At 39.3% G+C, this 12,640-nt stretch overlaps 1 protein-coding gene across 39 annotated transcripts in view; it reads right to left on the bottom strand.

Moving 5' to 3' along the window:
• Positions 1-3,629: 3,629 nt before the first annotated feature.
• TIA1 (TIA1 cytotoxic granule associated RNA binding protein) overlaps positions 3,630-12,640 on the bottom strand; it is a 38,766-nt gene continuing 29,755 nt past the window's right edge. For 13 of the 39 annotated variants that reach the window (XR_010149374.1, XR_010149384.1, XM_001141557.6 and 10 more), the window contains 6 exons: positions 10,288-10,396; positions 9,806-9,901; positions 9,610-9,694; positions 8,775-8,898; positions 7,776-7,921; positions 3,630-6,274 (listed from right to left, as the gene is read on the bottom strand). Coding sequence is in view for 20 of the 39 variants with exons in the window: in XM_001141557.6 (XP_001141557.1) it covers positions 6,148-6,274; positions 7,776-7,921; positions 8,775-8,898; positions 9,610-9,694; positions 9,806-9,901; positions 10,288-10,396 (687 nt within the window). In the remaining 19 variants the exon portion in view is untranslated. Of the gene's footprint in view, positions 6,275-7,775; positions 7,922-8,528; positions 8,638-8,774; positions 8,899-9,609; positions 9,695-9,805; positions 9,902-10,154; positions 10,397-12,640 lie in introns of those variants that run through there. The other 26 variants (XR_010149380.1, XR_010149386.1, XM_009442628.5 and 23 more) reach the window with 10 other exon arrangements.

Genomic DNA, 12,640 nt, shown 5'->3' with positions numbered 1-12,640 from the left:
TTAGCTCACTGCAACCTCCGCCTCCTGGGTTCAAGCGATTCTCATGCCTCAGCCTCCTGAATAGTTGGGATTACAGGCACGTGCCACCACACCTGGCTAACTTTTGTATTTTTAGTAGAGACAGGATTTCCCCATGTTGGTCAGGCTGGTCTTGGACTCCTGGCTTCAAGTGGGTGATCCACCCGCCTCAGCCTTCCAAAGTGCTGAGATTACAGGAGTGAGCCACAGTGCCCTGCCATATTTTATTTATTTATTTATTTATTTATTTATTTATTTTTGAGACAGAGTCTCACTCTGTTGCCCAGGCTTGAATGCAATGGGATGATCTCTGCTCTCGGCACCCTCAGCCTCCTGAGTTAAAGTGATTCTTGTGTAGCTGGGATTACAGGAATGTGCCACCATGCCCAGATAATTTTTGTATTTTTAGTAGAGACAGAGTTTTGCCATGTTGACCAGGTTGGTCTCGATTTTCTGACCTCAGTTGATCTACCTGCCTCGCTGTCCCAAAATGCTGGGATTACAGGTTTGAGCCACCGCACCCAGGCCCTAATTTCATTTTTTGTAGGCATGAGGTCTTGCTATGTTGCCCAGGCTGGTTTCAAACTCCTGGGCTCAAGCAATCCTCCCACCTTGGCCTCCCAAATTGCTGGGATTACAGGCCTGAGTCACTGTGTCTGGCTTCCTAATTTCTTTTTGTTTGTTGGTTTGTTTTTTGAGACAGTCTCGCTTTGCCCAGGCTGGAGTGCAGTGGTGCCATCTTGGCTCACTACAACCACTGCCTCCTAGGTTCAAGCGATTCTCCTGCCTCAGCCTCTTGAGTAGCTGGGATTACAGGCTTGTGCCACCACGCCCAGTGAATTTTGTGTTTTGTTTGTTGGAGACAGAGTTTCGCTCGTTACCCAGGCTGGAGTGCAGTGGTGCGATCTTGGCTCCCTGCAACATCTGCCTCCCAGGTTCAAGTGATTCTCCTGCCTCAGCCTCCTGAGTAGTTGGGATTACAGACATGCACCACCATGCTTGGCTAATTTTTTTTTTTTTTTGAGACAGAGTCTCGCTCTGTTGCCCAGGCTGGAGTGCAGTGGCGCTATCTTGGCTCATTGCAACCTCTGTCTCCCAGGTTCAAGCAATTCTCCCACCTCAGCCGCCTGAGTAGCTGGGATTTTTTGTATTTTTAGTAGAGATGGGGTCTCACCATGTTGGGCAGGCTGGTCTCGAACTCCTGACCTCAGGTGACCCACCCGCCTCGGCCTCCCAAAGTGCTAGGATTACAGGCGTGAGCCACTGTGCCCTGCCTAGTTTTGTATTTTTAGTAGAGACAGGGTTTCACCATGTTGGCCAGGTTGGTCTTGAACTCCCGACCTCAGGTGATCCGCTTGCCTCGGCCTCCCAAAGTGCTGGGATTACAGGCGTGAGCCACCGAGCCTGGCCATCATTTCTTGAATACAACATCTTCTTTTATCTGGGGACATTCCAGCTCCTGGAAATTTTCTGATTGAGAGTTGCTTTTTGTTTAGAGCCACCTTTCACAATCAAAGTTTTCCTCAAATTTCTAGTGCTATTTTCCCATCCCTATGTAAAAGTGAAGCACTAAAAACCTGTCTGGAAGATTTGTGCACATGGGCAGGCCTTATTGACTGGCTGTAGAGGGAATGGTGGCCAGTTGGCGTTTTCGGTGGGTGCTCTTAAATGTCAGTAACTGTTGTCTCTCAAGAGTCACTTAGTTTTACAACAGAAGGATCCTCCAACATCCTGCCTGGTGGGCATGTCTGGCTGTTGGCATTCTAGAGCTGAACAAGGATAAATAGCTAAGGATCTCATTTATCCAGTATACAAAATTGTGCTTAATCTCTGTTTTCTGAACAGCATCACCTAGTAAAGTTTGCTTTTTCCTTTTTAAAGTTGAATTTACTATCTCAGTAACTTCACCCTCCAACTTTAGGAGCCACAGTGTAATTAATTACTGGCAATCTTGGGAATATCTTATCTCTGAGGCTAGTGCTGCAAACAGCCATTTGAGTGAGCAGAAATTTCAAATAACTGTAAGACACTCAAGAAATGCTACCATTGGCTGGGCGCAGTGGCTCACTCCTGTAATCCCAGCACTTTAGGAGGCTGAGGCAGGTGGATCATCTGAGGTCAGGAGTTTCAGACCAGCCTGTTCAACATGGCAAAACCCTATCTCTACTAAAAATACAAAAATTCAGCTGGGTAAGGTGGCACATGCCTGTAGTCCTAGCTACTCGGGAGGCTGAGGCAGGAGAATCACTTGAACCCAGGAGGCAGAGGCTGCAGTGAGCTGAGAGTGTGCCACCGCACTCCAGCCTGGGCAACAGAGAGACTTCGTCTCAAAAAAAAAAACAAACAACAAAAAAAGGGTTTTTATACACGAACAATAAAGTGAATTAAGCCTGTTTTTTTTTTTTTTTTAAAAGGCTGGTCGTGGTGGCTCACACCTGTAATCCCAGCACTTTGGGAGGTCAAGACAAGTGGATCACCTGAGATCAGGAGTTCAAGACCAGCCTGGCCAATATTGTGAGACCCCGTCTGTACTGAAAACACAAAAGTTAGCCAGGCATGGTGGCAGGAGCCTGTAATCCCAGCTACTCAGGAGGCTGAGGCAAGAGAATGGCTTGAACCCAGGAGGGGGAGGTTGCAGTGAGCCGAGATCACGCCATTGCACTCCAGCCTGGGGGACAATAGTGAGACATGATCTCAAAAAAAAAAAGGTTTACAAAAACCTGCTACCATTGACACCTGTTGTTTTCCTGTTTGGTTAATACATATGAATACATATAATACATATGAATTTCCTGTTTGGTTAATTCATATGAATATGAATTACGGTCTTCAAATGAAGGTACAAAAACCTATTCAATTGAGACACACTCACACATTTTATTAAGGCTCTTAAATTGAAACTCATCATTTTGGATGTACATTCAAATTCTAAACACAACAGTCAAAATGCAGTGACTGTAATGAAATGTAATAACCTCCTATAAAGAAACGATTGGGGACTATCATTTTTGTGATTTAATAACAGAGAAAATCCAGGAAGAATGAATTGAGTTCCTTCTAGGAGTTGTTTATCCCTGCTCATGCTTAAGATTGATGATTTCGTGAAATAACATTATTTAAGAGAGAAAAAAACTGATTTTTTTAAAAGAAATCATCACTCTCATTTGAAAGGTTTGCTTTCTTATTTCCTGTAAGTACATTTTGTTTTTCTAATTCAACTGTAACCTCAGGACCACTGTACAGCACTTAGTAAACCTGTCTTTGTACATGCAATCTAGTTCTTACCAACTGCCTTCTCAAATGAAATGGAACTATAACACACAAATAAAAGGAAGATGTACAAGCACAGGGACAAAACAGGAGGAAAATAAAGACTAGAATGTGAATCTCATTTTCAACAAGTATCAGCAAGGAAAATGAGACCCTGGTTTCATAATTAATTAAATCTGCAGAATGCCAATTCCATTTGGTGTTAAACAGTAACCCAATATAAACCACTGATTCTGGAATAAGATTAAAAAAAAAATACCTGAGTGAATATAACAATATGGATAGACCAAAAAGAAAAAAAAATCTCACACACAATAATCACTGCAAGAAGATCCCACAGGTTATAGAAAACATAAAGGAACTTTAATATCCAAACATTCAGGGTAAAGAATACTGGATTAATCACCCATTAAGTGTAAATCACTTCAGGTTCTTTACAGTACCAGAAAGTAAAATCTAAATTTTGCATATTGCAGAGAATGAAACCATTTTAAAAACTTTAATTTCCTTACCTGATACTAATACCAGTATGATTTTTAGACTGAAAAACTAAGAGTAAGAATTAAACCAAAGATAGAGGTGTTCCTGAAATGTGAATTTGTTCAGTAGTAACCTTTTCATCATGAGTACTGATACCACTTTCTTCTCAAAAAGTAGTCAATGTACATTTTAAGATTTGTGCAATAAGCCAATATGCTGGATAATAAAAACTGTTATTACTGGAGATAGTCAAAATGAAAGAAAACTATTTAAATTATTTATGCCCAAATAATTTACCCTGCAGTCCATGAGATGCACAGGAAATAATTGTTTTTAATAAGAGAACAATGAGGGTCCTAAAGTAGAAACATAAGCCAGAAGAAATCTAAAAATAGCTTCCTGATATTTTATTTTAAAATATTTCATTTAAGCTGCTTTTGGTTGCATGCCCTGATCTGTAGAAGTTAACAAGGAAATAAAATTTCCAAGTATTTAAAAAATTTACTCATCTTCCATAAAGCGACTTTTAATGTATCAACACTTAAAAATACACAGTGACTTAATGAAATATCAGCACAACTGCATAGAATTGAGCTCCAGAGAATTATACACTCGAGCTGTCTTTCCTGGGCTCTGGTTTACAAGAGTATTGGCTTAGAGACCAGCTTGGAGTCATTTGCCCCTACCCGGGAAATGCAGGCCAGGAAACTTAAGATTTTGCAGGCCTTTTCTGTTTCTAGGTAAAATGCAGGGAGCTCCCTGAAGGTCTTGAAAACCATTAACCATTCAAATATGTATACTGGGACCTTTCCTCTTGAGTCAAGGAAGAAGGAGGTTTGTGATCTTCACTGAAAACAAAGTGAAACTTCCCACACAAGTCTTCTAAGAGACTCTGAAAATTTCATACTAGAAATTTCAAAACTAGAACAATGCCATCAAAGATTAAACCTCTTAATGCTTGGAGCCACCCCAAAATAATAAAATCGGGAACTCCAGGAAAACAGGTACCAAAAGAATCAAAATAATGATTGCACTGAGGATTCTCTTATTTGAAGGCTGTTTAAAGAGGTAGGATTTTAAGGTTTTTTTTTTGTTTATCTTTTGGCCTCTGAACATTTAAAAGATGCTTTGCCCAGCTGGTCCTTCAGGCAAAATTTGGAGGTCACAATGAACTCCAAGCCTGACACAAAGATATTCTACAGTTTCACAGCTATCATTTGTACATATTAAGTTGATTCACTCTTTTTGAGCAAATCTACCTAGAAAACGGCAAATTAATATATTCCTTTACATACAACTTTGTGTCTCAAAATTCTTGAAAAACAAGAGCAGATGACTTTGTACTCAAAGACTACCAAAGTATGTATTTGATTTTCACATGCAAACAACTTAAAACCTTATAAATCTCATGTCAACTCTGCATGATGCCTTGAAGGAAATAACATACAAAGTTTGCTAACTGTGCAAAATATTAAATTGCTAAAACATTTTACATAATGAAATAATACATGTAAATGTTGAAGTTGACACATGAAATTAACATGGCATAAGAACTTATCACATTTCAGATATTTTCTTTAGTAACAAGTTTTTGTTTTTATAGTTCCTGGTACACAGCAAAGTTTATCACGAAAGATAAAAATCCTTTTAAACAAATCCAACAGGAAATTCTTGAGGCACCTTCTCATATAAAACACAAGATGAATGCAATTATCAATCCATCTGAGAAAAGTTTTCAATCTAAATGAACATCATTTTTTCCATTTAAGTATATTTTACAGAACTTTAATAAGGCAAGACAAATTTGTGAAAAAAGATGTAGATACAAAAATGATGTAAACTAATAATTTATATTAAAAAACCCCAAAGGGAAAACAGTGGAGATGGGACAGCTCAAACAATGCCTTTTTTAAACCTAAAACAGAATTGTGCACAAGCTGAAGATGACAAAGAACTTCTAGACTCTGCACAGTTTTGGTTTTTTTTTTAACATCTTTATATTACATGTTTTAAATCATATCAGGAATGCAAACTAGAACTGCACACTACTTCAGTGGAAAAAAGTTCAACATTGTGCAATTTTCTGCCTCTTAATAGTTAAAAAGTGGCAGCAATCCCTGCATTTGTGTTTGAAACAAGGATCTGAGAAACTTTATCAAAAAAGGTAATGAAGGCAAAAATTGGCAGACATCCAGCATCTTGTTTCTTTTTAAAACAATGTGGATGATAAGTAATTTCATGATTAAAAATGAATCTTTTAAATAAATACATTGTATCTGACATTTGCACTGACTGATTTGATAAATCTTTAAGTAAACAACGGCTTTACTACACTCCCTGTAGCCTCAAGCCACTGGCTTTAGATTCTGGAGTCCTTTTTCACTGGGTTTCATACCCTGCCACTCGATACCCAGAAGGCTGATTGGGCAACATGCTGCCATTTTGCCCTTGAGGCGGTTGCACTCCATAATTTGGTCCCATCCATGGTGCAGAAGACTGTGTCTGACTGGTGGAGAATGTGAAAGAAGCAGAGGGGAGAGGAAATCCACTGATTAAAATAAAGTATTGGCAAGAACAAACAACAAGAACAAATATGGGAAATGGGAAACATACTTTTTCTTAATCCCAAATAGAATAATTTATGCTAGGGAAAATGAAATCTTTTACTAAAGTTTTTTTCTCTTAAAAACAAGCATCCCTGTACGTTTAATTTGGACAGTTTAATTTTGTTAGAAATTAAAGCTAAGAAAATACCCTGAACTTATCAACATTCATCTCCTTTGAATATAGAAAACCCTAACCCCATTCTTGGAAAAGAAAGCTATCCATCTCATCTCTATATCTTGGTTGAACATATTTGCTGAGGAAACCACTACCTGAAAGAGTCAGGTAGGTTCCCTATAACGAAAAAAGAACATTATACTACTCAAAGAAGAAATCAAAACAATTATTAGCATATGAAAGCTCATAAAAATTCATAACATTACAAGATTTTCTTTTCTTTTCTTTTTTTTTTTTTTTGAGACAGGTTTTCATTGTGTCACCCAGGCTGGAGTACAGTGGTATGATCTCAGCTCACTGCAACCTACGTCTCCCCAGGCTCAAGCGATTCTCCTACCTCAGTCTCCTGAACATCTGGGATTATAGGCACGCAACCACCATGACTGGCTAATTTTTTTTGTACCTTTTGTAGAGATGAGATTTCGCCATGTTGCCCAGGCTGATCTTAAACTCCTGGACTCAAGTGATCCGCCTGCCTTGGCCTTCCAAAGTGCTAGGATTATAGGCATGAGCCACCATGCCCGACCACAAAATCCTTTTTTTTTTTTGAGACAGAGTCTTGCTCTGTTGCCCAGGCTGGAGTGCAGTGGTGTAGTCTCAGCTCACTGCAACCTCCGCCTCCCAGGTTCAAGTGATTCTCCTGCCTCAGCCTCCCAAATAGCTGGAACTACTGGTGTGCACCACTACACCTGGCTAATTTTTGTATTTTTAGCAGAGGTGGGGTTTCGCCATGTTGGCCAGGCTGGTCGCAAACTCCTGGCCTCAAGTGATCCACCCACTTCAGCCTCCCAAAATGCTGGGATTACAGGCAGGAACCACCACGCCCAGCCCACTAAATTCCTTTTTAACCTCTCAAGTATTTTTATTTCCAGTGTGTTTTTCAGAAATGTAAGTAAAACAGTGTAATTCAGGGTGTATAAGGAAGCTTGCAATATAACAATGCACATTAAAAAAACCTTTGTACAGAAAAAAGCATAATGAATACAACAACTAGCATCAAACTCAGTGTATATAAGAATGGCTCAGTGACCATTAGTCATGTGAAAAGCTTAACAACTATTAAGCTCTTATTTTCTTACTAAAAAACAATTTTAAATTCTTTCAAGGCTATAGTTACGCTTTACATAAGAGGCCCTATTATCCACTAATTCTTAAAATTTCTTCCTACTTAAAATTTCTTTAGACATTTTCAAAGGTTAGTAAAGGAAGAGATAAGATATGCTTACTTAAATCCTTGCTGGTTCCATGCCTGGCCATACATTCCATATGCAGGAACTTGCCAACCATTAGGCATATACTGGCCAATTTGTTGTGCATTTCCATACCACTGGCCCCACTGGCCATAAGGTTGGGGATATCCAATTTGATTCTGCTATTAAATAAAATTTAGTATTACTTGAAGTTAACTATATATATACAATCCTAATATGCTGATACCACAAATTCTTAGCCAAAACACACAGGGCCATCATTACAATTAAAATGACAGGATAAACAAGAGTTGACTGCTAAAAACAAAACAAAACAAAACAAGTGAGGTTATACTGCTGTAACTCTATGTGATACTCTGAATGGCATAGTTTTTGGAAGGCATCAGTTGATACCCTAGTAATAAATGTTAAACTTAGTAGAATGTTTAAGTGTTTGGTATACTATCTACGTGATTGTTTCCTTTAGATAGGGAAGATGTGATTAGTTATTTCTATATTCAGCTTACTTAAGACACTTATATAGTTTAGGATTTGCTTACTCCCATCTCTGTGCTCCATTTACAGTTTCCTCATAGAAATCTTTGTGGAATCAAGTTTGAACCACTAAAGCTGCCTGGAAAAAAAAAGGCAGCAAAATCTGGAAGAAAAATGCCAAGGCCATAACTATATTTACAGCTTTATTTTTGTTTCAGTTGAGTCAAGCATGCTTGTGAGTTCTCCAAATGGTATGTGAATAAATCTACCAAGTATTAAAAAAAGATGTAATACCCTTTTAGGTTTCTCGGAGCATTTTAAAATCCACTGTGTGAGCATGAGTCAATTGAGGCGGTCACATTCATCATGTCACCACTGCAATCCATGAAACACCATTCTGGAACTACAATACATGTAGGAAGAGCCCTTATATACTATCATTTTAGCTAGAAACTTATTAACAAGGATTATCAACAATCTTCACCTTAAAATAACATTATTAGCCCAACAATTACTTCTCAAAGTTAAGAACCCTCTCACCTGTTGCACGGGATTTATCATATCAAGAGTTTCTTTGCCCCAATAGCATTTCACAACATGACCTTCAATGGTAGTACCATTAACAGAAACAATTGCATGTGCTGCACTTTCATGGGAATTGAACCTATTGAAAACAATATTAAGAATCACCAATACAAATTCTTTTAAATATTTATGAATAAAACCTATTTTTAAAAATCAAGGTGAGTCTGAGGTAAAACAGTTTGCGTAACATGGCATATTTTCTTTGCTATTTTTTTCAAAGATCTTGTAGTTCTGGGGAAACTTGTGTTAACAGAGAATGTGTGTTTCACTGGCCTTGTGTTAGGGAGGGAGCTATAAAATCACAGAGGCAAATACGCTAGATGCTAGAGAAATTTCAGTTTTTTTTTTTTTTGAGACGGTGTCTGGCTCTGTTGCCCATGCTGGAGTGCAGTGATTGTGATCTTGGCTCACTGCAACCTCCACCTCCTGGGTTCAAGTGATTCTCCTGCCTCAGCCTCCCGAGTAGCTGTGATTACAGGCATGCGCCGCCATGCAGGCTAATTTTTATATTTTTGTATTTTTAGTAGAGACGGGGTTTCACTATGTTGGCCAGGCTGGTCTCAAACTCATGACGGTGATCCATCCGTCTCGGCCTCCCAAAGTGCTGGGAATACAGGCGTGAGCCACCGCACCCGGCCAAAATTTCAACTTCTTTATAACCAAGGTAAATTTTTAAGAAAATGAGGTAAATGTTCAAAAAATATTTTGGAGGAAAACGTTTTTTATTTTTATTTTCTGGTTTTCCAGTTACATTACCAAGAAAAAAGTTTTTTTAAAAAACCATCCCTACCGAACAAATGAATATCCTTTATCTGGAAAGACTCGAATTTCCATTATTTGTCCAAATGGTGAAAAAGTCTGACGCATTAGTTGTTCTGTTAGACAAAAAACCAAAACAAACAAATCACACTAAGTTATATAAAAATCCTACAAATATTAAGCTTTGCACTTTAAAAATTAATGCCACACAGGGAAGGCTCCCATACCTGTTAGCCCAGAAGTAACACCTCCACAGTATACAGTACAGTTGCTTGGACTAGACTGATTGACAACCTCATCATATGACAGCTGTTTGGTATTTGCTGGTGAGAGAAAAGGTTTATGTCTTTAATTCATCAAATAAAATGTGCAGAAAGACAAAAGTAGCATTCACTACACTACTGTAAAGGTAACATTAACCTTGATCAAAAGGCTTATATTACACATATTATACTTCAGTTCAGAATTAAACCTCCCCCACGAATGTCTAAAAAATTACCCAGTATTTTCTATTTAATAGGAGACTTGACATTAGAAATAATATTATTTATAATTACAAAAATGAAAACTAAGTACATTTTTGAATAGTAGTCTTGATTTGCTTCTCATCTATTTCTGCAATAAGTCTCCGGGAACAGCTCTAACATTTAAAATCTAGCGTATTTTTCTCCAAAATTCCACATTTCCTTTTCTTCTCCAATACACCTACACTCATATGTACTCTTTGGAGCGGGAGGCTTTCGGGTTGCCCAGTTAGTTCTGATTTGTCTTCCACCAAGCCACTGGCCACCCATCTGTTGAATGGCGTTTTCAGCATCCTGTTCCGTACAACATTAGAAACAATAAAGAAGTCACTATTAGTTGATGTTAAACAACTCTTGGCAGTAGAGAAAACTTGGTGCTTTTCACAAATGTTTAAGTGAAAATGCTCTATGAAATACACAACATATGATAGCTTTCCTAAAATGCAATGGTGCTTTTTATATTTTTAAATTTTTTATTTTATTTATTTTTTCAGATAGAGTCTCATTCTGTCACCCAGGATGGAGTGCAGTGGTGTGATATTGGGTCACTGCAACCTCTGCCAACTGGGTTCAAGCGATTCTCCTGCCTCAGCCTCCTGAGTAGCTGGGATTACAGGCATCCGCCACCATGCCTGGCTAATTTTTGTATTTGTAGTAGAGATGGGGTTTCGCCATATTGGCCAGGCTGGTCTCGAACTTCTTTTTTTTTTTTTAAGTCCCGCTCTGTGGCCCAGGCTGGAGTGCAGTGGCGTGATCTCGGCTCACTGCAAGCTCTGCCTCCCAGGTTCACGCCATTCTCCTGCCTCGGCCTCCCAAGTAGCTGGGACTACAGGCACCTGCCACCACGCCTGGCTCATTTTTTGTATTTTCAGTAGAGACAGGGTTTCGCCATGTTAGCCAGGATGGTCTCAATCTCCTGACCTCGTGATCCTCCCAACTCGGCCTCTCAAAGTGCTGGGATTACAGGCGTGAGCCACTGTGCCCGGCCCTGGTCTCAAACTTCTGACCTCAAGTGATCTGTCCACCTCAGCTTCCCAAAGTGCTAGGATTACAGGCATGAGCCACCATGCTCAACCCAATGGTGCTTTTGTATTGTTTTTCTCTTATTTGAATATTAAATTTTGGGAACATTAATCATCTGAAAAGGTCCTGAGCCCAACAGCCCTAATGAGGTAGATATCATAAAGTTCATGCAACTCAGACTACTATAGAAGAAAATCTTACTTTAAACAATCTAACAAGCTTGTTAACAATATTTGGTTTCTCATTCATCCAACAAATAAATATTGAACAGTTATGTTCCAGGCATGCGGTTAAGAGCTAGGGACACACTGGTAAACAAGCATACATGGTCTCTTACATTCTTTTGTGGGGAACAAATAAAGCAATTACAAATTGTGGTAAGACCTATGACAGAAACAAAAGGCTGAGATAGAGAATATGGGCACAAGGATCTACCACAGACTGGATGAATAAGAAAGGTCTCTCTGAAATGACATTTAAACTAAGCCTGACAGCAATAGGAGATAGCCAAGTCAAAACAATGAGGAAGAAAGCCCCAGGGGAGAGAAAAGTATTGCAAAGTGTGTTAAGGCACAAAAGTTTGGTATGCATCTGAAAGCAGCATGTGAAAGACTAGTTTCAGTGGAATCCAGCGAGCAAAAAGAATGTCAGAGAATGAAACTGAAAGATTTTAAGCAAGGAATCATCATGACCTGTGTTTTAAGAAGGCCATTCTTTTTTTCGAGATGGAGTCTTGCTCTGTCTCCCAGGCTGGAGTGCAGTGGCGCGTTCTTGGCTCACTGCAAGCTCTGCCTCCTGGGTTCCCACCATTCTCCTGTACAGGTGCCAGCCACCAAGCCCGGCTAATTTTTTTTGTATTTTTTAGTAGAGACAGGGTTTCACCGTGTTAGACAGGATGGTCTCCATCTCCTGACCTCGTGATCCGCCTGCCTCGGCTTCCCAAAGTGCTGGGATTACAGGCGTGAGCCACCGCACCCGGCAAGAAGGCCATTCTTAGTGCTAAGAGGAGAATGGCTTAGGATAATGGGTAGTAAGGGGATAAAGATACTTTATGAAACTTGTGCAATATTCTAGATTTTTAAAAAGTGTTGGTGGCCAGGAGCATTGTAGTAGCAGTGAATGTAACTTAAACTCAAGGCCAAAATAATGGGGGCTGGAGGGGACACCACAAGCAAAAGGAGAGAAAAGATAACTCTTAGGTTCCTCTAGAGAAATTGGAAAGACAGCATTTATTGAAATGCGGAGAAAGACCAGGAAAGAAAAGGGGAACAGGTCTAAGGAAGAAACAAAAAGCTCCATTAAGAAAAAACTTTGAGATGCCTGTGAGACATATAAATGAAGACCATTTGTTAATAAATGTGGAACACAGAGAAGTAGACTGAAGATACAAAATTCATGCAGACTAGAGAAAGAGCCTAGGACAGAGCCCTGAAAAACAGCAAAACTTGAAAAATGGGTAAAGGAATAATCACTAGCTAAGGTGACTAGGGAGGAGTAGCCAGTGATGAAGGAAGA

This window comes from Pan troglodytes, chromosome 12 (assembly GCF_028858775.2).
Source record: "Pan troglodytes isolate AG18354 chromosome 12, NHGRI_mPanTro3-v2.0_pri, whole genome shotgun sequence".
Lineage (NCBI taxonomy): Eukaryota > Metazoa > Chordata > Mammalia > Primates > Hominidae > Pan > Pan troglodytes.
The sequence above is the reverse complement of the archived record's forward strand: the minus strand, read 5'-3'. Positions and strand labels throughout refer to the sequence as shown.